The sequence below is a fragment of the Cutaneotrichosporon cavernicola genome, assembly GCF_030864355.1.
Source record: "Cutaneotrichosporon cavernicola HIS019 DNA, chromosome: 6".
NCBI lineage: Eukaryota > Fungi > Basidiomycota > Tremellomycetes > Trichosporonales > Trichosporonaceae > Cutaneotrichosporon > Cutaneotrichosporon cavernicola.
In genome coordinates, this window is record NC_083398.1 from 320,428 (window position 1) to 344,193 (window position 23,766).

At 57.5% G+C, this 23,766-nt stretch overlaps 7 protein-coding genes across 7 annotated transcripts; 5 read left to right on the plus strand and 2 right to left on the minus strand.

The window, feature by feature from the left end:
* Positions 1–1,033: 1,033 nt before the first annotated feature.
* CcaverHIS019_0601190 (uncharacterized protein) lies at positions 1,034–1,336 on the plus strand (the record flags this gene model as incomplete). Its single annotated transcript, XM_060602541.1, has 1 exon — positions 1,034–1,336. One exon carries the CDS (start codon positions 1,034–1,036, stop codon positions 1,334–1,336), a length of 303 nt encoding a protein of 100 aa, XP_060458925.1.
* A 762-nt stretch (positions 1,337–2,098) lies between these two features.
* On the minus strand, positions 2,099–5,508 carry CcaverHIS019_0601200 (uncharacterized protein; the record flags this gene model as incomplete). The annotated part of the gene is made up of 2 exons (XM_060602542.1): positions 2,099–4,522; positions 4,564–5,508. 2 exons carry the CDS (start codon positions 5,506–5,508, stop codon positions 2,099–2,101), a joined length of 3,369 nt encoding a protein of 1,122 aa, XP_060458926.1.
* A 1,893-nt stretch (positions 5,509–7,401) lies between these two features.
* Positions 7,402–9,625, plus strand: YAP1 (uncharacterized protein; the record flags this gene model as incomplete). Its single annotated transcript, XM_060602543.1, has 4 exons — positions 7,402–7,675; positions 7,725–7,927; positions 7,972–9,349; positions 9,384–9,625. 4 exons carry the CDS (start codon positions 7,402–7,404, stop codon positions 9,623–9,625), a joined length of 2,097 nt encoding a protein of 698 aa, XP_060458927.1.
* Positions 9,626–10,393: 768 nt separating this feature from the next.
* ILS1 (uncharacterized protein) lies at positions 10,394–13,849 on the minus strand (the record flags this gene model as incomplete). The annotated part of the gene is made up of 3 exons (XM_060602545.1): positions 10,394–13,474; positions 13,507–13,688; positions 13,828–13,849. 3 exons carry the CDS (start codon positions 13,847–13,849, stop codon positions 10,394–10,396), a joined length of 3,285 nt encoding a protein of 1,094 aa, XP_060458928.1.
* Positions 13,850–14,626: 777 nt separating this feature from the next.
* Positions 14,627–16,641, plus strand: CcaverHIS019_0601230 (uncharacterized protein; the record flags this gene model as incomplete). The annotated part of the gene is made up of 5 exons (XM_060602546.1): positions 14,627–14,786; positions 14,829–15,295; positions 15,332–15,499; positions 15,698–15,862; positions 15,928–16,641. The coding sequence occupies 5 exons, from the start codon at positions 14,627–14,629 to the stop codon at positions 16,639–16,641; spliced, it is 1,674 nt and encodes a 557-aa protein (XP_060458929.1).
* Positions 16,642–19,273: 2,632 nt separating this feature from the next.
* On the plus strand, positions 19,274–20,176 carry COX11 (uncharacterized protein; the record flags this gene model as incomplete). The annotated part of the gene is made up of 2 exons (XM_060602547.1): positions 19,274–19,804; positions 19,907–20,176. The coding sequence occupies 2 exons, from the start codon at positions 19,274–19,276 to the stop codon at positions 20,174–20,176; spliced, it is 801 nt and encodes a 266-aa protein (XP_060458930.1).
* Positions 20,177–20,865: 689 nt separating this feature from the next.
* On the plus strand, positions 20,866–22,390 carry CcaverHIS019_0601250 (uncharacterized protein; the record flags this gene model as incomplete). Its single annotated transcript, XM_060602548.1, has 3 exons — positions 20,866–21,327; positions 21,704–21,876; positions 22,219–22,390. The coding sequence occupies 3 exons, from the start codon at positions 20,866–20,868 to the stop codon at positions 22,388–22,390; spliced, it is 807 nt and encodes a 268-aa protein (XP_060458931.1).
* Between the last annotated feature and the right edge of the window lie 1,376 nt (positions 22,391–23,766).

Below are 23,766 nucleotides of genomic sequence, written 5' to 3' on the forward strand. Positions count from 1 at the left end.
GAGCCATGTCAGAAATGTGGGGGTTCGACATCAACGGTCATGCGAATCTCGTGACGGCGTTCTCTGACTCTAGATCTCTTCTTTTCTCTTGGCAGCGTCTCAGCATCTATGGGGAAGAGGTCTATAACATCCTGAGATGGTGAGATGGACGATAGTGCCACTCCGCAGGTGTGTGAGAGCATGGCATTGGGCCATACCTGGTTCACAGAGATAAACCTGTTGGTTTAATTCGTTCCTGTTATGACGGGTTTACACGTGGAAAATTCCACGTGTAAAAGGTCACTCGATCGCTAGACCCTGACTTTGTCATTAATTCAAGCTATGTTTAGTTGGACTCAAGACTTGTTGTGCCACTGTTTGCAGCTCGTGATACCTCTAAGAATAATGGATGAATGATGTATGAGGGACTCGTGCAGTCCAGCAGATGCAGATGCAGATTGAAACACGCGACGTGGTAAACTTAGAGAGGTGACTATTGCACCGAGGTGGCCGTTGGTAAAGGGGATCACAGATGCGTCTAGCAGAACGCCACCATGACCCCTGCCGATCGGCCACACCACACTCCATCACAACTCTAAAGCACCTCTACTCCATCCAACGTTTGTACAATGATACATACGCTTCCTGGTGTTGCTTTTCACTTGCATCATAATGCATCTCAATGCTCAACTCAACTGTCGATTGCAGGCAATCCAAACGCCTGATGCGACAAAGTGCCTGCCAATGAAGGGGCTGGTGACGTGGGTTCGGCGATTCCCACGTCTACACAGTTACAGACAGTTACCGTAACTGTACCCTTGCAACGGTCCCTCCAAGTCTGGCCCCAGTTTAAACACAGCTTGAATCCACTTTACATCGTGTTACTGTGTATTCCACTTTGTTTCATTCATCTCATCAATCATCCGTCTTCCACAATCCATCCTGAGCTGGCCATCCAGCTCTCCAGTCTCAACACTCTCCAACTAAACCATCCATCGTCTCCAAGTACCGCCTTAATAGTAATATCAATTCCAGTTCTTGCTCACTCTAGATAATGTTCCTTCCCGCCCTCCTCACATTCCTCCTTGGACTCGTCTCGGCCGCCCCAGCACCGAAAGACATCATCTTCTCACACAACAACGCCGTCCGCTGCCGTACCTCGCCCACCCACGCTGCTCCGCCTGCCCGCCTATACAACGCCGGCGACTATATCACGCTCGAGTGCCAAACGCTCAACGGGTACTGGTTCACCAGCGACGGATGCTACGTCGATAGCATGGCGCTCCATCCCATCAACGCGGCGTACCACCCCCACGGGCCTGGGGCTGGACGTAAGCGCAGTATTTGTCCCGAGTAGATTGGGGCTCGAGCCGCACCGAGGCCGCATAGGCGCACCCAAGGCCGCACCGAGGCGGCCGGACTTTAGCTAGCATTGTACATTGTCATTCATTCGCTGTGGACTCTATGAGAGGCGGCCAATCCGTCCATCGGGCCGGAGTGGATGGGATTAGAAGTGCGGTCGTGTTGGTGGTGTGGTACTCCGTGACCCACCAGACGGGTGGGAAGGAGAGGATGGCGGCAAGGGGTGGCTGTGTGCCCTAACCTCGTTCAGCTCAAGAATGGGTGCATTCACCATGACCGCGCAGTCGCCAAACGCCGCCGGATCTACCCTGTTGGGAGTGGCTGAGAAGGGGGCAGCCGCTTCTGCTTAATGAGGACCAGTGGGACGATTATGACTGAATGAGTGCATGGTGTGAAGCCGTTGTCCTGCGGTGCCTTCCGTCCCGGCTTCCATCACCCCAGTCAATCGCCGTAAAACCATGCCCTTCTTGACCGACGCCCTATAATTGTTTGTTTGTTCGACTTACTTCATGTCAATCTCAGGCTGGGTAGCACGTCGCCTGATTCCAGACATATGTCGTCGGGCCCTCTCATCGTTGGCCTCTTGGTGGAGTCGGTGGAGTCGTATTCGAGCATGTACGTAGCCCTCTTCTTGTTCTAGTGACTAAGTATACATGGTCTACTACTCTACACTACAACAGCGCGGACGCCAGAGATGGGGCGCCGCAACAAGATTGTCCACATCGAGGATGAGGTGGGGTGTCAGGGGGTCCGTAGCCTATTCCAGAAACAGCCCGTCGAGCTCTGCAAAGGTCGGCGCGTCAACCTGCCAGATCCTGCCATCGCCCTTACCCCATCCCATGGCCTCGAGGAGGCGGTCCGAGTCAGCAGCGAGCCACCCGGGTTGCACGACCTCGTTGGCGAAGCGCCATCCCTTGCCCTCAACGCCGCCGGCCGCGAAGCTCATCGACTCGGCGTTGCCGCTGGGCGTCATGGTGCCGTTGAGTACGGCGAGAGTCTCGGCGACACGACGAACTAAGAAGCCGAATGGCGACTGCTTGAGGTTCGGTGCGCGGGGCGCAAGGTCACACACGAGGCGTGTGAGGACTGCAATCGCACCAGGGGAGGCACGCATGCCGGCGCGCGCGGCGGTGGGCGCGAGGAACGCAAGCGAGTACACGCTCATGACGCCGAGTTCAACGCGGCCGAGGTAATCCTCTATGCTGAGCATCGCCTCCTTGTCACGCGTCGAGATAGGAAGCAGCTTGACCAGTGAGCTGAAAAGCTCGACAAGCTCGTCCGTCGGCACCAGGGTCGCCAGCACCTCGCGGTTGTGGTCGGCCAGGGCGAGGCGGGAGAACGCTTCTAGCGCTCGGTCAATTGACAGGACAGCCAGGGGAGGTACCTCACGGATGGAGATGGACGGGCCGTAACCGGACTCGCGTAATCGTAGGGTCTCCCAACCGCTTACAAGGAAGGACGTGACAAGACGGAAGACAGCCAGTGTGGCAGAGGCCTTTGTCCGGCGCACGTCGAAATGGTTGGCGAGGTTGGTCATGATCGACACGGCCTCGCGGCGCACCCGTGCGAGCTCCAGGATTGAGTACGGCTGGCGGTCGCTGGTCGTGCCCGGCATCCTGGCCAGAGTCATGTCGGTGACAGCAGCAAGGAGGTTAATCAGTTGTGGGCAAGCCATTACAGGCCCGTTGTCGTGGTTGTACGAGAAGTTCCGGATGATGTTGAGGCCTGCCAGGACAATGTCGGTCGCACCTCCGGTCCGGTCCTTGCTCGTGTCTTCTTCGTCCACGCTCAGATCCGTATCGTGGCCGAGACGCTCCAGATCCACGTAGCTCATCCACGACAAGTCGTCACGGGCTGGCGACGCCCGTCGTGACGGAGCCTCTGCCGCCTCAGTCTTTTCCTTGTCACTCAGCCAACCGTCCACGCCCTCTTCTCCGAGAGCTGACTCGCCAATGAGGTCGATCAGTTCAAGATAGACGTCAAGCATTGGTTGGATAGGCAACTGCGGGATGCGGTCGTCATGTTGAGGCATGGAGAGCATCGACAAGACAGTGAGCGCATAGCTCAGCTCTCCTGGCAACCTCGACCTCAAGCCCATGAGGATCGCCTCCATGTCGATTTGGCCAAGTTCGGCGGCAGAGTGTGTTGGCCTGCCGAGGTTGTGCTTCGGGAACGACGCCGCAACCACTCTCTCGTCCCACCCAGCCATCGTGGGTTGAGGAAAGTGCAAAGGTCTGTACTCGACACGGTATCGCGCGCGCTTAGCGTACGCCTGTTGTTTCGGGGCTGGACTGCTCGTCGACTCAGCGGCGCTCCCAGGAGTGGACGACTTCGCGGGCATCTTCTCCGAACGCTTCCGCTTCTTGGCCGAAACCGATTCGGCCTTGGCGGCCGCGCCGTGGATGTTAGTTTGCATGCTGGCCAGCATGCTGGGCGTCGGGGTGGTGGCCACAGCTGGCATGGCCACAGGCGGAGCCGGGCTGGGTGCGACAGGTATTTCGATGCGTGGTTGGGGCGGCGGCACACGAGGTTCAGATTGCGCTGCCAAAGTGCTGACAGCTGGCTGAGAAGGAGGGAACGGGGACGGCGCAAGCTGCGGCTGCGCAGGGGATTCCACAGCCGGGGAAGGCGCGTTCGGGACAGCGGGTGTCGCGGTCGTCAGGCTCGCGATGGGGCTAGCCACAGCAACAGGCTGCTGTACGAAGGGTGCCGGGGAGGGGACAGCCATAGCGGGCGAGTGTGCGGCCACCGCCGGAGACGGTGCAGCGAATGTGGGCGATGCAACTGCAACTGCTGGTGATGGAGCTGCAACAGTAACAGGAGACGGCGCAGCCACCGATGGTGTTGGCGCTCCCATTGTCGGCGCAGCTGGGGATGATGCAGACTTCGGGGAAGCAGCCGAAAGAGCAGGACGCACTCCTGCAGTTGCCGCCAGCGCCTGTTGCTTCTGCATGTGGACCAGCTTTTGTCTTGCCATGGCTTGTTCGAAGCCGAAGACCCATGCGCGATATGCTGCAAACAAGTACTGGACAGCATTCGTCGTCGTCTGCGTCGGTTGCGACGGATCCATCCCCATCGGTCGCGGCAGAGGGACCGGGTTCGTCAAAGTCACCGGGATGCTCTTGGCATTCAAGATCTGCTGCCAGACGAGGTGTTGTTCGGGACTCGGCGTCTGCACTAACTGGATGTTAGTCTCAGTTTAACCTGGGAATTGGGACGGACCTTCATCATACCACCAGCTCGGAAGACGATGAAGAACAGTTCCGCGATGTCGATCCACCCGTCTCCCAGCTTGAATGCGCCGTCCTTCTCGCCATTGTTGAAGACTTCTGGGGGTGGGATCTGGTTGATCGTCTTGTAGAAGCCCATCATCGAGTTAATCAGGTGCTGCCTCTGCTGTCCGGGTCGTACTGGAGGCCGTGGGGGCGCTGATCCTCCAGGTGTCCCTGCTTGCCCAGCCAGTCCGCCTGCCAAAGACAAGCCAGACGCACTCTGTGGGGTGCCTGGAGGTCGAATCGCAGCTGCCAGCGCCGCTGCCGCGGGTGAGGGAGCGGTCACGGGGGAAGCGGCGTTCATGTATGGTGGGACCTGAGCGCCAGGAGTGCCCGCATTTGGCGCTGGTGATGGCGCAGTGACCGTCGCAGGAGATGGAGCCGTAACAGCGGCTGGAGATGGAGCCGTACCGCCCATGGCGGGCGTCCCTGGCCCGACTGACGACTGCTGCTTCGGGCCTCGCGCCTGGTGAAGCAGCTGTAGCTGCTTCATGATGGCCTCACGATCAATACCGGGCCCTAGGCCCCCGAGAGCGCTTGAGGCGGCAGCCATGTTCGCCCAGTCTGGTAAGCCGTTGAGCTTGGGCTGCATATTGTTAGGTGCGTTGCCGCCAGGCTGTGGACCGTTACCAGACGCAGCCCGTTGCCTCGTCGCCGCGTTGACCTGCTGCTGTGATTGCAACATACGGGCTTGCAATTGCGCATGTAGGTCGGCTAGGTTCGAGTTGCCTGACGCAGGTGATGGCGCCGAGCCTGCTGGCGACGCCGCGTTGCCGTTAGCGCCCTGCGCACCTCCGCTCGGTTTACGGGCAGCTGGAAGGTTCAGTTGAGGAAGGTTGGGGAAGAGTGGGTTGCTGCTGTTGTTGTTGTTGTTGTTGTTGTTGTTGTTGGGCATGCGCGCCGCGAGTTGGGCAAGAATTTGCTGCTGGAGGCCGACATCGAACCCTCCTGCCTGGGGTAATTGAGTCTGCGGTTGTTGGCCTGGCTGTTGTTGTTGTTGCTGCTGCTGCAGTTGCTGGTGTTGTTGATGCTGTGAGTGGATGTGCGCGAGGAAGATTTGTTGCTGTTTGATCTGTTCTGATGTCGTAGCGTCGGTGGAGGCCGTTGGCCCTGCCTGTTGCGACATGGCCAAAGCGACGACACGTCCAAGACAGGAAGTGATGAGGACCTATGTGACGTGGCGTTAATGTTTGGGCTTGCACCGAGTGGAAGAGGTGCGCGAGCTGCGCGACGAGGCAACTGTGATCAGAGACGAGGAATGGTCCCCTGACAGGTGCGCGGCTTGGCAATGATGGAGAATTAGAGGACAAACAGCCGGCGCGCCAAGGCTGAGGCGGTTCCGGAGGAAGGTGGAGCGGATCGGACACGAGCGAAGAGTGGAGTGGAGTATACTGTGGTTGTTGTGGGGTGTACGGTTGGGTGGGAAAAACGGACACGCGACGTGGGCCGAGGCGTGTGGGTGGTTAGGTGGCCAAAGTGAGAAAATGGGGGGATCGTGCGGAGGGCGCGTGTCCTGGTCTCGGCTACGTGACTACGTAGCTACCTAGGTGAATGAAGGTGTCTAACAAGAGACCTTTCGGGTGAACGGACGGAGATCGGGTCGAAGTGATACGAGGTCAAAGGGTGCAAAGTTCGAGATAGCGCTCTCATGGGCATGACCAGGTCATTTGGGTAATCCCGCACCTTTGGGCTCAAAACACTTGACTGTGATTCAAATTCAATCAACCAATCACGCCTTAAGAATCTCCTAATGACTCCTGACCAGGCAAATGACGACACTTCCCCCATCCTTGGGTCACCGGCAATTATAATCCAAACAGGTTGTGGCAGCTCGACCACGTGTATGTCACGTGATATTATTTTTCTCGCTGATTCATCATGTTCCAGGCCAGGGCCAAATATTGATGCCGTGTCTCTCAAAATCGAGGTCAAGGAGCAGAGGCAAAGGGTAAGTTGACGTAGTTTGGATTGCTAGATTGAGGTAATTTGAGCTGTTGCCGCTCACGTTGACTGGATTGTGGACCTGTGGGCTTATGCGGGAGTGATCAACCTACCAACCGACCGACCCGAACCCCCGCTTGGCCGACTAGTGTACTGTGGTTGCAAGGCAGGTAAGCTAAAGGAAGGAAGACGCTGTACGACTCGATACCAGATACCACGCAGACATTTCCTCAGATCATCAACACTCCATCCATCATCATCCATAGCCTTCTCTCCATCGGCGACTTCTTCCTCTCCCTCTCTCTCTCTCTCTCTCTCTTATCGGCCCACCAGCGCCGGGAGACGTTTGTTGAATTAGCACTTTGCCCAAAGGGGGTTCAAACGCCACCTGTACACACGCTATTGCCACACGCCTCGGTCGCCGACCATCGGGAAGGAACTACGGCTCCGCCTCGCCTCCCAATCACCACAGCACCGTCAACGCCGTGCTCTCCGTGGACTCTTCCTCTTTACCTAACAGGTAACCGTCACCCGCTTGATCGCGTCCATCTGTCCATCGTCAATACCTCGTTGTGACCAATTGTTGCCAGCACACTGGCTCCGAGATTATTTCTGTTCGAGCCACACAACCAACTCTCGCCACCGCCGTCCAAACCCTTCCTCTCCGCTCCTGCTGACTCTCGACAGAGCGCCCTACATTAGACAGTCGCCCCCCTCCGAACTGTTTACATCCCGATCCCTCTCCTCTCGTCACCTCTCAAGTCCGGCTTGTCTCGTTCTCCCATTCCAGAGCGAGACCTCCACTCTCGCCCCACACACGTTCTTCACTTCCCCTACCTTGTTCAACATGAACGCACTTACTCCCAACACTGCCGCGTTCCTCGACTCGCTCACGTATGACTCGATCAAGACTGAGCCTGAAATCGTCTCCATGCCCCCCTCCACCTTCTTCCCAGTGCCTGGTCGCGACACGCCAGAGGATTCGTCACCCGATTCAGTGGCACCGAAGCGGATACATGTCGTTGTCTCGGATGACTCCGACAACGAAATGGGTAACGCCATTGGCCACAAACGCAAAGCGTCTGGGCCTCACGCGGCACTGGAAGATGACGATGATGATGGTGAGCTTGCCGACCCATAAACAAGGCTTACCGGTAGACTCGCTTTCAGACACAGCCCACGACGACAAGCGTCAACACAACGACAGGAAGTCTGGCGGCCGTCGCAACTCCTCAGATAACCACAATCACAAGTCGTCCAAGACAGAGAAGGGTGGCAAGGACACGGCCATGACCAAGGCGCAGCGGCGGAAGGAGCAAAACCGTGCCGCTCAGAAGGCGTTCCGAGAGCGACGCGAGGCGAAGGTTCGCGACGTAAGTGTTCACAATGAATTGGAGCGCAGATTCTAACCAAGCAGTTGGAGCAGAAGGTCGCAGAGCTAGAGGCCAAGTCGTTCGGCGCTACTGTAGAGAACGAGAACCTGCGCAACATCCTCAAGAGATTGCAGGAAGAGAACGTTGCTCTTAAGCAGGCGTCATTCACCTTCTCCATGCCTGTAAATGGTCAACCCGCCAATACCCCTCATACTTCAACTCAGGCAACGCCGGTTAACGGTACGGCCGACGGCACGACTGCCAATGGTCAGACCGCTAATGGCGGAATCGACTGGTCACAGTTCTCGGCGTTCAGCAGGAAGCCGCCTTCCCCACCGCACAGCGTGTCCAACGACAGCTTGCGGAGCATAAACGACCCTTCGCCTCAGGTTGTCCACCGTAACTCTAGCGGTTCCGGTGCGAGCCCCGAGTCGCTGTTCTCGCTTGGCCCGAGCCCGGACAACAGAATGCCCAACCTCTTCGGTGCCAACGGCAGCACCGGGAACGACATGGCCGCGCGGACCGCATTCCAGGAAGCGCTTAAGAGGCACACCAGCTCTACCAGCCCTAACGACCAGCTTTCGACACCAAGCTCGATCGGTGGGACCAACAAGGACGACGTCGAGGCTCTCTTCCGGAGCTTCTACCCCAACGGCATCGACAGCATGCTTCAAAACATCAATAACAATACGAACACGTCGGCGAGCACAAACAACCTGCCTAACATGCAGACGCAGATGCCGCAGTACACGTTCTTGACCCAGACACCAGGCTTAACGTCGCAGGCCGACACGTCGTCGTCCAACGCGTTTACCAAGCTCTTTGGTGACGCGACCTCGTACCGTGACTCGTCTAACGACGCCTCAACGAGGACCCAGACGGCAAACGTCAGCAATACGTCCAGCGGCTTCACGGGCCTAGCCAACCAGTCGCAGTGGTCCGACCTCACGGACAACAGCGTGAACGACTTCCTCAACTCGCTCGCCGGGAATAATAAGAACGCTGATTCCTCTGATCTCACTGGTGGAGCAGACGACGAGGCGTTCTCAAGGCAGCTCGAGGCTCTCATCGCCCAGTCTGGCGGTGTGTCGCCAGAGTCTGCGTTCAACCTTGCTCCCAACAACGCCTTCAGCCCGACCAATTATCTCAACATGTCTCCATCCCCTTTGCGCTCGCTTTCCAATTCGCAGTCACCTCGGTCTGGCACCGATGCGACGTCGCCACAGTCGGACATCAAGAGCCCAAGCTCATTCGGCGGAGCCATGTGCGGCACGGGCGTCGTCCATATCCTGAACGAGGACGGTCGTGTCATGCGGCCGTCCGAGGTCTGGACGCGCATGGGCATGCACGACTCTGATCCTCAAGATCTGATGATCGACGACTTGTGCGACCAGATGAAGGAGAAGGCGACCTGCAAGGATGGTGAGTTGCTCGGTCTGATCGTAGCTGACCGCAGGAAAACGATACATGAAGTTCGACGACGTCGAGGGCATGATGCGTCGCCGCGCAGAGGGTTACGAAGAGGACAAGCCCCTGGCTAAGACCGAGTTGAATACTGCTCCTGCGCCCACCAAGATTGACCCCACACTAGACCCCGACCTCGTGTGTCTGAAGGATGAGCACGGAGAGTACGACCCCATAGCTTGCCAGGCCAAATTAAACGAGGCGTTCCTCAAGCAGAATGGACTGGCCATCTGATCATCAACCTGATCGCCTGTCCTCTCACTTTTAAAGTGCCTGTGTATCCTCTACGCCGTTCGTACCCTTCGACATGCGGTAGTGCCTGCGATTCGCAGTTGCACCCGCGATTGTCGTCCCTCCATGTACTCCCTAAACTGTATACTACGTAAATGCATGTGTCCTAGGACGGTATTTTTCTACAGAACTTGTTTGACATGTCGGCCAGCGTGTTAATAGGTGGCACCCATACGGGTATGAAGCAAGCAAGCACATAACATCAGGTTCGGCCTCCGAGGTTGACTGGACTGCAACCAAAGTGGGGAAACTCTTGTGAGCACATGGGTCGGGCGGCGTTTGAATGGCTCTCGGCAGCGGTCCAGCAACAACATTCCTTCCACAAAGGGTGGCGTGTCATCCTGTTCTTAGCTCTAGCTCTCAAGTATTCAGTTGATCTCGGGTTTCACTCCCGGAGCTCGGGCACGGGCTTGGGCTACAAACTGACCAGTTCGGTCAGTGGCAGATCAGTAGATCTCTCTTTCCTGGGGCGTTTTCTGTGGGGCCTATTTGATGAGGTGATGGCGCATGTATACGAGATCGATTGTAGAGGGGTTGTGGATGTAGTTGGGGACCGTAAAGAAGAGTGAACCTCCTTCTGGGCGGGAATTGTAACAGATCACGACCTGCACCAACAGGCTCAGGAGATTAGATGTCCACGAACAGAGACTATGCATGAGATCACCAACTGGTCTACAATTCTAGCAGGCAGCGCAGCCACGCTCACCCAGTTCAGGGCCGCTCAGCGAGGGTGAGGATGAAGCGCTCAGCACGGTCGTCGTCAGCGATCTCCTTCTCGCGGACCTCGGTGGCGAGCACCTTGCGTTCCTTCGGCAACTGGGTTCGGGCCTGAGGGATGGCGTAGATCTGCGACTGGAGGAAGTCTTCGGACCCGACAATCGCGCGAGCTAGCGCATCCTCCTCCCCAGTGTCAACCTCGTAGAAGACGTCGACGCGGTCAGTTGGCTTGAGGCCAGCGGCCTTGCGCAACTTGTTGACACGCGACGTGAGGGCACGCAAGAGAGCGACGCTCTCGAGGTCCTCGTGCCTGCGGCAGTCGAGGAGGATGGTCGCGTCGCCGTCCGACGCGGCCTCGAAGGCCTGCGCCTTGTCTCCCTCGAGCTCGACGAAGCGAGTGACCACCAAGTCACCCTCGACAAGCTGGACACCGTTCACCTCGACCTTGCCGCTCGACAGGTACGCCTTGCACGCGTCGCTCGAGAGCTTGGGCAGGTGGCTCTTGACCTTGGCGAGGTCCTTGCGCAGCTTGCGGCCAAGGACCGGCCAGTCGGCGTTGGCCTTGTACTTGATGCCGGTCGCGGCCTCGTCTGACGTGTACACGAGCTCCGCAACGTTGAGCTCGCTCTTGACGTACTGGTCGAGCGACTTGACGTCGTCGAGGTACTGCTGGTCGTGATGGAAGAGGGTGAGCGTCTTGAGCGGCATCTTGACCTTGAGCGTGCGCTTGTCGCGAATGCCACGGCCAAGCTCGATGACGTTCTTGAGACGCAGCACCTGGCGCTCGATGACAGAGTCAAAGTACTCCTCGCGCGCTTTGGGGAAGAGCACGAAGTGGACGGACCGCACGTCGGCACCGTCGGCGGGCTTGGGAGTGGTGGCAAGCAGGCTCTGGTACACCATCTCCGAGGTGAATGGAGTGAACGACGACATGGTGAGGGCAAGAGTGTGGAGGGCCTCGTACAGCGAGTTGAGAGCCGCCTTGGTGTCCTCGACACCGTTCTCGCCCTTGAGACGACGGCGGTTGAAACGGATGTACCAGTTGGTGAGGTCGTTGATGAGCTCGAGAAGTCCGGGAATGACAGTGTAGAGGCGGTACGCAGCCATCTCCTGATCGACGAGCTGGATGAGCGACTGGCAGCGGGCGAGGATCCACCGGTCGAACACATTGGTTGACTTGGGCGCGTCGTGGTCGGACATGAACTTAGTACCGGTCTCCTGGTTGAAGAGCTCAACCTGGTTCAGGTAGAAGTTGAGCGAGTTGATCCACTTAAGAATGACGTTGGAGAGCACATCGCGTACACCGTCCTCGCGGAAGCGGAGGTTGTCGCCCCTCACAACAGGCGAGTTGATGAGGAAAAGGCGGACAGAGTCGGCACCGTACTTCTCGACGACATTCATCGGGTCGGGGTAGTTCTTGAGCTTCTTGCTCATCTTCTTGCCGTCCGACGCCAGCACAAGACCGGTGACGATGAGGTTCTTCCAGGGCGCGGTGTTGAAGAGGTGCGTTCCAAGCACAAGAAGAGTGTAGAACCAGCCACGGGTCTGGTCAATACCCTCCGAGATGAAGTCTGCCGGGAATCTCTCCTTGAAGAGCTCCTGGTTCTCGAAAGGGTAGTGCGACTGCGCGTACGGCATCGAACCCGACTCGAACCAACAGTCGAACACCTCCTCGATACGCTTCAGCGTGCCCTTGCCCTGCTTGGACGGGATGGTGATTGAGTCAACGCTCTCACGGTGGAGGTCGGTGATGCCAGTGACACCAGAGAGCTCCTCGAGCTGCTTGATCGACGAGATGCACACAATCTCCTCCATGTCATCCGACACCCACAGAGGGATCGGGGTACCCCAGTAACGGTTACGCGAAATGTTCCAGTCGCGAGCGTTCTTGAGCCAGCCGCCGAAACGGCCCTCGCCAACGTGGGGAGGAACCCAGCGCGTTCTCTCGTTGTTGGCAACGAGCTCCTGCGACTTGGAGGCCACGCGGACAAACCAGACTGGGACAGCGCGGTAGATGAGGGGAGTGCCCGAGCGCCAGCAGAAGGGGTACGAGTGCTTGATGTCGGTACGCACGATGAGGCGCCCCTTCGAGTTGAGCTCCTTGATGATGGCAGAGTCGGCGTCCTTGACGTACTGGCCCTGGTAATCGGGGACCTCCGCCGTGAAGCGGCCGGACTCGTCAATAGGGCAAGGCGGGATCTCGTCCTCGCGGACGACCTTGTGCGCAACGGCAATGCGGTGGTCGTCCTCGCCGAATGCAGGAGCCTGGTGGACAATACCAGTACCAGCCGAGTCGGTGACATACTCATCGGCAATAACGCGGAACGCGCGGTCCTCGTACTGCTCGGTGAAGTAGTCGAACATGGGGGTGTAGCGCCAGCCGACCATGTCCTTGCCAAGGAACGACCCGACCTTCTTAAACTTCGGCTCCTTCTTCGCGTCGGGCTTCTTGCCGTTCTGGTACTCCTTGTAGACGGTGCCGAGAAGCGCCTCGAGGAGGATGAAGTTCTGGTTGCGCTCGATGTCGTGGATCTTGATGTAGGTGAAGTCGGGGTGCACACAAAGGGCAAGGTTGGAGGGAAGAGTGTAGGGAGTGGTCGTCCATGCGAGCAGGCTGGTCGACGGGTCGTCAACAAGGGGGAAAGAAACGGTAACGGCGGGGTCCTGGACGTCGCGGTAGTCCTCACCGGCCTCGAAGTTGGAAAGAGGAGTCGTGCAGCCGGTCGAGTACGGCATCACACGGAGGCCGCGGTAAACCTGATCCTTCTGCCACAGCTGGCCGAAGATCCACCACACCGACTCCATGAAGGTTGGGTCAAGGGTCTTGTAACCGGTGTCAAAGTCGATCCAGCGGCCGACACGCTCGACAGTGGTCTTCCACTCGGACGCGTAACGCATGACAATGGCACGGCACTCGGCGTTGTACTTGTCGATGCCCATGGCCATCACGTCGTCCTTGCCCTTGATGCCGAGCTTTTTGTCAATCTCGTGCTCGACTGGGAGGCCGTGCGTGTCCCAACCGAAGCGGCGCTCGACGTGGTGACCGGTCGACGAGGCATGGCGGGTTACAATGTCCTGGTGTCAGACAAGAACTGTATCCATCTTACCTTGATGGTACCGGCGAGCAGATGCCCGTAGTGAGGAAGGCCGGTCGCGAAGGGCGGTCCGTCGAAGAACGAGAACTCGGGCCGGCCCTCGGAGAGCTTCTGCTGCGTCTTGAACGCGTCGATCGCACGCCAAAAGTCGAGCACGTTGTGCTCGGCCGTCGGGATGTGGATCGGCTTAGACGCTGGCGTCAGCACGGTCTGGGTCGCAAGCAGAGCTGGCGCGATGGGGCAGGGGAAAGCCAGGGCGTCGGCAGGGGGTGTGGTATGGTAGGACGACGCAGCGCCTGGCAAGAGGGGAAAGGGGACACGATGAGCACTCACGGTCGTGAGCCTTGAACGACATGGTGGGTGGCGAAGAGGAGAAAGGGGAAGGAAGGTGGCGAGAGAGTCCTCGCGTGATTACGAGCGAGTCGAGGCGGCGCGATGCGGCTGACGATCCGGGGAAGCGGCTCGGTAACGGTGACGAGCTCTCGTTTTGAACTCGAGAGGATGCCTGGGGCTGTTCAGGCCTTAGCAAGTCGAGAGGAGGATGGGAGAAGGTGTTGTTGGTGTCGACGACGAGCAATACGACAATACGGATGCTGACAACTGAGTTTTCTGACCAGGCTTTGAGTGAACCTCAGCCCCACCACACGAGCGCAACTAGGCTCACCCAGGGCCCAGGAGCAACTACTGAGTCGACTTTGGACCAGCGGCCCCGCCTCGACCACTTTGGCGCTCCTTACTTAATCAACCCTCCCCCTTTGACGGTTGTATCAACTCTCAAAGAACGCAAAGGACGCGCGCGTACCCAGAATAATTTGTGGAGTGGAGGTGTTACCATCAAGGCCTCAATCAACACAACTGAGAACGATCTGGTGGAACCAGACACTTGACATATCATACTCAACTCTTCATTACCCACTTTTAGTGTCTCGCCTCTCAAGACGACCGGAGGGAATACTCTGCGTCTCAAGACGCTCTGAACGCGAAAGCTATCTTCCCCGTCTACACCTGCTTCGTCGGGCATTATCTCATCACCGACAGGTCGCGATTGATGCGACGGAAGAGGAAGAATCCGATCCAAGTTGAACCATCCGATAAGGAAGCTCGAAATCAACGGAAAGCCAACGATAGGGCCATGGCGAGCAACAAGAGCAGCCCGGCCAGTGGGGGGCCCACCAGCCAGAAGGACGGCCGCCAGCCTCAGCAGAAGCAACAGAGGCGCAAGAAGAAACAGCACCCAGAGAATGAGTTCTACGACTTGTCAATGGACTCGGCCCACGATATGTGCCTTAACTGTGGCGGTGAGTAAACTCCAGTGCTGAAATGCTGACCAACAGGGAGCGGTCACTCCGAGAGCGCTTGCACGAAGCGGCAGGGTCGGGGAGGTCCGCAGTGGGCCGCCAGCGAAACCGAAGCCGGCCCCTCCCGCCTGCGTGGTGACGGAGACGGAAACGGCACTGCTCCGGGCCCAGCTGAGGATCTGCCCGGGCCGACTAGCAAGTTCACACCGTTCAGGCGCATAGCGTACACCTTCAACTTCGGTGACAGTGACGAGGAGAAGGACGGCGGTGATGCCGATGGCGGAGAAGGATCGAAGGCGGAACCAGGAATCTCCAAGCCGCCTAGTCCTCCGCCTGCTCCACCCTCTGGCACACCTCCCCCACCTCCCCTCCTGCTCCCCGAACATGTGACCATGGGTGACGGGAACGAAGAGGCCGCTGGACAAGAACTTCCTTCGCTTGAGGATGTAGATGAGAACGCAGACATGACTGGTATCGCGGTGCTTGATGACAGCCGGTCAACAGTAAGTTGACACACGGTTGTACTCAGCTCACAGTAGGGCGCTATCCGTTACTACGACCCGCGGGCCACCGATGAGTTCTTCGCCAACGCCGACCTTCGTTCGTTGTGCAAGAGGTGCAAGAAGCCAGGACACATTGAGAGGAATTGCGACGTCCAGATCGTGTGTACGGCCTTTGATGGCGCTAACTGCAGTGCCTACGATGCGGTGAGGAAGGCCACGAGCGTACAGAATGTCCCTATGGCGTCACATGTAGATACTGCGGTCTCAGTGGCCACTCAGCAACGGCCTGCAAGCAACGAGCCGTGCAAGCCAATGAGACTGGATCTACAACGTGTGCGCTATGCGGTAGTCACCGGCACGGGACGACGGTAAGATGAACTGGACGATCCTATCTGACAGCAGGGCTGTGAGCTTGCATGGCGCACATACGTCTATTATCCGCCAGATGTGCGGAAGGAAATCCTCAAACGCAAGGCCGATGCTAAGGGCTGGAAGCTTGAGGCGCTCGGCAATAACTACCTGGACATGTTCTGCTTCAACTGTGCCGGAGAAGGCCACCTCGGCGACGTGAGTGGCCGCTATGACATACGGATCGAGCACGACAGGGCCATGGAGAACATGCTGACATCCAGGACTGCCGCCAGTCCAAAGGCACCAAAGCCCCAATCACCGCGTATCCCACTGCATTCTCGGCGGCGATGGCGCGTCGTGGTCCATACGCGGCGAGTCTTCCGACTGGGCTCCCCTCAGCGAAGCACCCAGCTGCAACACACACACGTTTCGACGACAATCTGCCAGGTGTTAATCCCGGGTTTGCTGGGTTTGGTGGGGCTGCGGCGGGTCGCCGTGGGCGTGAGAAGGAAGTTGCGCGGCAGCGGGAACTCGAGCGTCGCGATGATCGTGATGACTGGTTCTCGGGACGCGACAACCGGCGCGGAGGGTGGACGAGGCAGCGCTCGCCAGAGCCTTACCCCGCAGGTGGAAGTCGGGCGAACCGCATCTCGGGAATGGGGCAAGGACGGCGCTTCGGCCAGGTGTCCGCCCCCACTGGTCGCCCAGGTCCGATCTACCGCAACGACCGTGACCGCGGGTTGCGGTACCGCGGCGACTCTGCGCCAGAGGAGGGCGAGTGGCGTCGGTACCGCGAGACTGAGCCAGAGGAGGGCGAGTGGCGTGCGTCAGGTGCAGGCGGTGGACCAGTGGAAAGATGGGGTGCCGAGATGGATCGCGAGGACCGCGAGGCGCGTCGCGCGCGCGACGACCGCATGTGTGACGATCGCCCGCGTGCGGGTCCAAGTCGTCGGGGTGGAGCGGGGCGCGGACAGCGGTACACGGGGGGATACTAGGCTTGTGACATGACGAGGAACCTAACATGTAGCGTCGTACATGTACATAACCGCGATGTAGCCACGTGATACCATCAACGAAATGAGCAGCAGAGTGGTTGGTCTTGTCCTCAAAGTGGCAGCAATGATGAGCAAAGGCACCCTGCGGTCACCGTCGCACCATCCAATCGCACAGACCTCCACTTCGCCGACCAAGACAAGGAGCAAGGAGATCGCTATCCAAATATGATTAGAAACGATATAATAAATCGAGAAACGATATAGTAAATCGAGATCGGCCGCTGTTCCAAACATGAGGTGCTTAAGCCACACCTACGGAGATAGGAGCTGGCTCCCAATGAGACGAGATAGCCTCCACGTTAGGGATCTCGGCGCCAATCTTACACCAGGGATCGCACAAGTCGTATCCCACAATGCCGATGCCTCTCGTTGCCCGTGAGATAGATCTCCTTGCAGATGCGCTCGTCGTGGGTGACAGCTTCCTCGACATTGTGCTGTGACGTGACACACAAATTGGCAAGGCAAAAGCCCAGCATTCCTTCGACGATGATGGGATAGCTGGGGCGGCAATCTTCCACATCCTTGCCACAAACAGGAAGGATAAGAGTAACCTCGAACCCCGACTCCTTGTCCCGAGTGCATGCATCTTCGAGAGGGTTGAGACCGTGCAGCATATGGTGGCGAATGATGAGTGAGATGGGTTAGTTGGGGTTCCATCCGTCTTCGGGGGTGTGAAGGAGTGGCGGTGACACCAACGCCAACAGCATGGCCTTCTGGATCTCGGACATCCTCTGCAAGTCGGGCACGTCACCGAGGTACGCGTTCAGATGGGTGGCCTGTGCTGTGTCGTGCTCTTTCCCGGAGCTTCTTCCCGTCTTGCTCCTAGTCTGCAGGCAGAATCTGTACCTCGTCTACGAACCACTCGAATAGCCCTTCCAGTTGTTCCTCGAGGCTATCAATGGGATGAAGGTGGTCGGTTGTCGGATAGGAGATGACGAGAGGGCGAGGTGAGAAGGGGCGGAGTTGTTTGCGCGTTGCGGGATGGGTGCCCGGAGAAAGACGAGGACGACAGGCGGAAGGAGATCCTTTTGGGGCCAACGTGTGCAGAGCGCGCGGGAGGGAAGAAGTAAGATGCAGCGGATGGCCGTGCTAATAGGTGGGTGGCGAACAATAGGTGGATTAAGGTTGTTTGTGATATTCCAGGTGGGATGGTGGTGTGTTGGAGAGAAGCGGGTTGAAGAGTGCAGATGTAGAGTGTTCCAGGTGTTTTGCGTGTTCGAGGTTCCAGTATTTGGAGAGAATATGTGCTATAGACACTGAACACTTGAGAAAAGAGGAGTTGGTGAAGAGAAGAAGGGGAAGGGAGCTGGAACGGCTTATGTACGTTAGTGAATGGCGCGGAGGTTGCTTCACTTTGTTGGATGAGCCGTAGGCCCCGGCATCAAGGTTCGATAAAACCCATAGCCTCGTATTTCCGTTTCTGCATCCTCTTCATACCCTACTTCAACACCCTTGCCCTGTGGCTGCCCCGCTGGTCGTGGCTGCATCGACCCACACTTTGCGATGCTGTTGACTAACCCTCTGACCAAGCCACTTGTCGCAGAAGTCAACAAAAGAGATCCCGAACTCCTCAGTCCAATTGTTACCTCTTTCCCTGTCACACTACTACCCTCCCTAATCCCCGTTGTAAGTTTCTAATTCTCCTTGTCCGGGGTAATGGTGCCTGCCACGTAGTGTCTCAATGGTGTATGGAATCAGAGTGCCAGCCCGCCTTCGGCGCCGCCTTCGGCGCCGCCGGGCTGGAGTACATGTAGGCCTATGCCTAGGGGATCTGGGAAGGCGGCTACTGGGACTGCGCACCTGTGAGATCCGTATGTTAGTTTCGCATGTTATTTTGGAGATTCTGGAATGATCTCAATAGAGTGGGCCTGACAAGCATCGGATCAGGCATCGTGCTCCCGTCTTCAGCGAGTTGCAAGAACAGAGAACATCCCCAGCATCAAAGGATGTTCGCAAGGATGGTAGCGGGCGGGCCGGTTCGGCGGACTCATGATCAGTCTGCAACAGCTCCGGAACTGGGCCGTATCGGGCGGCGCCTCGCGCGGCGCTGTCCCTGCCCGAAACTTGCAGCGCTTGAATGCCCAGACCACTGAGAATGGCTTGCTTGTTTGTAGCTTCAGTGGTTGAGACAACCTCATGAGCTCAAGGGGTATCAGGTGGGTTTAGAAAGGAACGCAGAGATGGTCCCAAGCGCATTCACCCTCAGATCACGAAGCTACAGATTGCTCGAGTCAAGTCTCCATCCAAAGTACCAAAACGTTTCCACAATTTCATGGTCAAAATACCAACTCATCATGAGTTTGCTGTACCTCAGCTGAGTCCAATTCATCAGCGAGCAGTATATCACATCTTTATTCAAGGCAGACTGCATTCTTGTCGGGGTACAGTACTGAAACACCCTAATTTTAGGACTTTGCCACACAAGACCCAGGACGCAACCACGTGAAGTTGAGGCGGAGAGCGCCGATCTCCGCCCCCTAAGATTCGGATTGCCTCCACCCCGGCCACTAGTTCCGCCATCGCCGAGCTCGATCTTTCCATCTCTCTTCATCTCTACCTCTTCATGTCCACAATGTTCCGGCCCCTCCTGCGCAGCTGTGCGCAGCTGCGCGCCGCCCGACCCTCCCCCTCATCTGGATCAAGGCCGTTACAGAGCCGGCTATTCTCTACCCCCCCGCCCCCCCGACCAGGAGCAGACCAAGTCAACGCGGCCCGCGATCGCCTCTACGCCGAACGCATGAGGAAGAACCGCACGCTCGTGCTCTATGTGGTCGGATCGCTCGCCCTAGTATCTGGAATCACGTATGCCGCTGTTCCTGCCTACCGCGCATTCTGTGCCGCCACGGGGTATGCCGGCACACCGATGACGGATCCATCGCGCTTCGAGCCCAGCAGGCTGTACGCGGACGAGCATACCGAGGGCCGGCCTATTACTGTGCGGTTCGAGGCTACGCACGGAGACACGCTGCCGTGGAGCTTTGAGCCGCTGCAGCGGAGCGTTACTGTCGTGCCCGGGCAGACTGCGCTGGCTTTCTACAAGGCCAAGAACAACTCGGATAAGGACCTGATTGGGATTGCGACGTATAACATGACGCCTGAGAAGGTGAGACACGCGTTGTAAACGGAGGAGACGGGAGAGTGGTGGCCGCGGAAGGACGAATGTGGCAACGCAACCTGCTCAACTTGTGACTTCTGCTAACCCCAGATCGCACCGTACTTTGCCAAGGTCGAGTGCTTCTGCTTCGAGGAGCAGAAGATCCGTGCCGGCGAGGAGGTCGACCTCCCAGTCTTCTTCTTCATCGACCGTGACGTCGTCGACGACTCGACGTTGGACAACGTCGATGACGTGGTCCTCTCGTACACCTTCTTCCGCGCCAAGCGCAACGACATGGGTCACGCCGTGTTCGACGCACCCGAGGATCTCGTGCAGAAGGCGTCTGGGTTTGCCAACTACGAGCATGTTCCAGCCAAGTAAGCCGCGGCCGCCATCGCCGGGGACCGAGTCAAGAGTCAACAGGGTTCGACGTGACTCGATTTAGAGTAATACAGCATTACCATTGCATGCATAGCACATCTCACTGCTGGCGAAGCATGGGCGACAATCCAAGTATCTCCACCACGTAATGTTCGCTCCCTCCGTCAAGCCGACTGATCGGGCGAGGTGGAGGTTGAGAGGTCGTTGGAGGTGGAGGTGTCGGCACGTGTGGGAGGGAGCGTGAGGTTGTCAAGATAGGCGGGCGTTCGTAGGGTGAGATAGGTACGCAAGCAGATGGCACCTGGCCAACAGACCCACGTGATGCGCGGAAGCAATTATCCAGGACAGTGCAATACGTCTCGTCTGGATCGCCCTGACGGCATTTTGTTTTCCCCGAGGCGTGGCATTCTTTGAGTCCACCTTATGATGCTTGCTTTCCAATCCCTAAATGGCAATGTGGCACTTGGATACAGGGAATCGAGCGTTATATGGCGGGTATTTGCGGAGTGCAATCAAGAGTAACGTACAAACCCTGCCTGTCACTCTTCCATCTTGCACCGCACTCCTACAGTATGGGTTAGCATCTGCTCTCACCTGACCCGAGAGGCTCAGCGTCGCAGTCTCCCACTCCAGAGCCTGGCTCTCGTTCATCCATTACTCTTCAACCAGTCCGCTGCCAAGTCGTTGCCATGGTTGTGTGGGCCGCCCTCGCCGCCACCTTTGTTGCCTCGGCATTAGCCCTCACACCCAACATTACTACAGAATTCTTCATCACATCAATGAGCCCGATGGTCAAGTTCGAGCCTCCAGGTTCCTGGATAGACACCTATTCCAACTTTGACGACTCATTGTACGAGCCCGGCGTCATTGAGGCGGGCTACCCGATGCTCTTTGCCCCGCACGGCGGCCGCGCTTCCATCAGTTATGTTGGAACGAACGTGACCTGGATCGCTGTCATGCCCGTTGGTGCAGACTCGACAGTCGTCAGCCCCGAAGTCGACGGGACTGCTCAACCCGCGCCATTTATGGACACTATGATTGGAGGCCGGCGTGTGGTTCGGTGGACCAGTAACCCAGACATCCCAATGGGGCCTCATACGGGGTCATTCGGGCTTACGGCCAACGCTCCGCCCGAGGCCCAGGTGGAATTGGTGAGTGTGATCTTCACAATGCCAATCGTCGGCCGAGGGTAGGTTTTTGAGCCAGAACCAGAGCGTCTCAGTTCTCGTCAATGCTGACGCCAACGGAACCACACCGCAAGAAACGAGGTGTTTCTGCTGGTTGCTCAATCCTTTAATCGCCACAGGGGCGTCCTTCAACTACTTCAAAGCCACCGGTCCGTGGCGGACAACAGACACAATAGGAGGTTATGCTGGACAACAAGAAATCCCTTACGCGATGATCGTCGCTAACCAAACTTCGTCTATTAGGTTCAGACTTCCACCGTCAACAACGCTCCTGGCGGTGAATGGTACAGTCGGCCCTGTGTACGGGCGTTATACCGTCCAGCTTGACCCACCGCTTCAGGTACCGGTCAATGCGACCTTCAATTCCTATCGCAGATACACGGCGGTCAATCAGACCATGTACCTCAGCGCACTGGACCCAGAGGTCAACTATACAGTCACCATTACTGGCGACGAAGACCCTACACAGTTCCTGGGGCTCACAACCTTAACGGCATGCTTCCTCAAAAACCCGTAAGAGCTCAAATAATCACAAGCTAACCGCTAGGCGGTTTCTCGACTCAGGGCTGGGAAACGGGAGCGCCTCCAACAAGGCTCGAAAAGTCCAATCACCTGGATCGAATACGTCTCAAGAGTTGCCAGGCAGTGGTGCAGGACGTTCTGCGGGTCATTCGGGTTCCACGGACCGCAGCAAGACGAATGTCGGAGCCATTGCTGGTGGTGTTGTTGGAGGGGTGGTTGGTACGGCATTGCTGGCTTCATTCATCTTCTTCCTCTGTGGGCGTTAGAAGAACGAAAACGACGAGTGAGTAGTCCGAGATCTGGACTTGCTTTGGGTCCATCTCTGATAACCAGAACCCCGGAAGCGTTCGTCGTCGATGCCACAGGCGAAGCCGCTACCCCCTACACCAATGGCTACAGAGGATACGACCCGTCCGCCTACGCGCCGGGGGTGGCGCAGGGACCGATGGGCACTCCGGGACCCTCTGATCACCGGCCGTCGCAAGGCCACTTTCATACGATGTAGGAGAAGCGCCCGCAATCCCAGTCCTTATCTGCGGATTCCAATGAGCCGATCAGCCAGGAGACGGCTCACGCCCTCCTCCTCGCACTCCAGAAGCACCGGTCGGAAGTCGCGGACCAGGAGCAGGATGCTGGGCCGATAGGCAGAGTTCCCCCGTCGTACAACCCAGACTGGGTGCATCTGGAATCGGATTCGTCGGACGCAAGTCCTGTCGCCGCCACCACCCGATGAAAGCGAGGTCAACTCGGGGTACTACCCTTCCCACAAGCATTAATCCAAAATCCAATGTACGGTATCTCGAACACTTTTTGAATAGATTCGTAGGTCCGGGCTTTCAAGGTATTGCGCGCATGTGACGTACCTTGCGACGATTGTAGTTGTCGCCTTATATTATCTTAATCACCGTCAATGACTGTCCAGGAGCACTGCAGTGACATAATGCATACCACCGTACATCTCAACTACTCGTTGGCACCATAATCACCAACCATCGTTAGTTAGTAACGATGGCTCGCTCCCCAGTAACAATGACCAGTTGCTGTCACGTGACACTATCATGCGCCTTGTACTTCCAACGTATGTATCACCTTATCACCTTGTCAACCCGACTACATTGGAACCACATCCACCGTCCACCGGTCTCGAGCAAACCGACTATCGGTGAATTACTATCCGTCCAAGACAAGTGCCGCCTCCCGACGCCTCTGATGGTGTCCGGTGCTGAATCGGCGCAGCGGCCAATGTGGCACCCGGCCCGTGCACACAGTTGGATGCTTGGACGGGCGCGGGCGCTACAATGTCCATATGATGCAATTATTGTCAGTCACTACGTCGCCGTAACAACCCTCTGCTTGCACTGTCACTGTCGCTGCCTGTGCACCCTCGCGCAGGAAGCCTGTCCCATATAAGCCTAGTTCTATCCATAGTTGCCTTTCAACGATGGATCAATCGTTATTCCTGCTGAATGCCTACAGGGCTCATGTCCTCATTGTACATGTACGATGCCGCGGATCGTACATAGTATCGTACAGTAGCTATCGCATCATTCCGCATTCTCTCCATAACCTCCAGCAGTTCCCTGCCTATTGCTCCACACCACACTCTTGGGCCCGAGTGAGCCTCTCGTCAACCTGTCCGCCACTCTCGCCGGTGTGACACCCCTGCCGTGCATGTCAATTACCGCGGCATATCCGCAGATCTATTGGTAGCTATTGTCCAGGAGGACACATTAGCAATCGGCTCTAATGGCTTTTGTTCGTAGTCATCTACAAGCAGCGATTGAGAGTGCAGCGCGTGTTGTTGGTTTATCGGCTCCATCGGCTGATCGACTGATTGGCTGAAGTCTTCACTTCTCACACATGCATCTATGCTGCAATCTA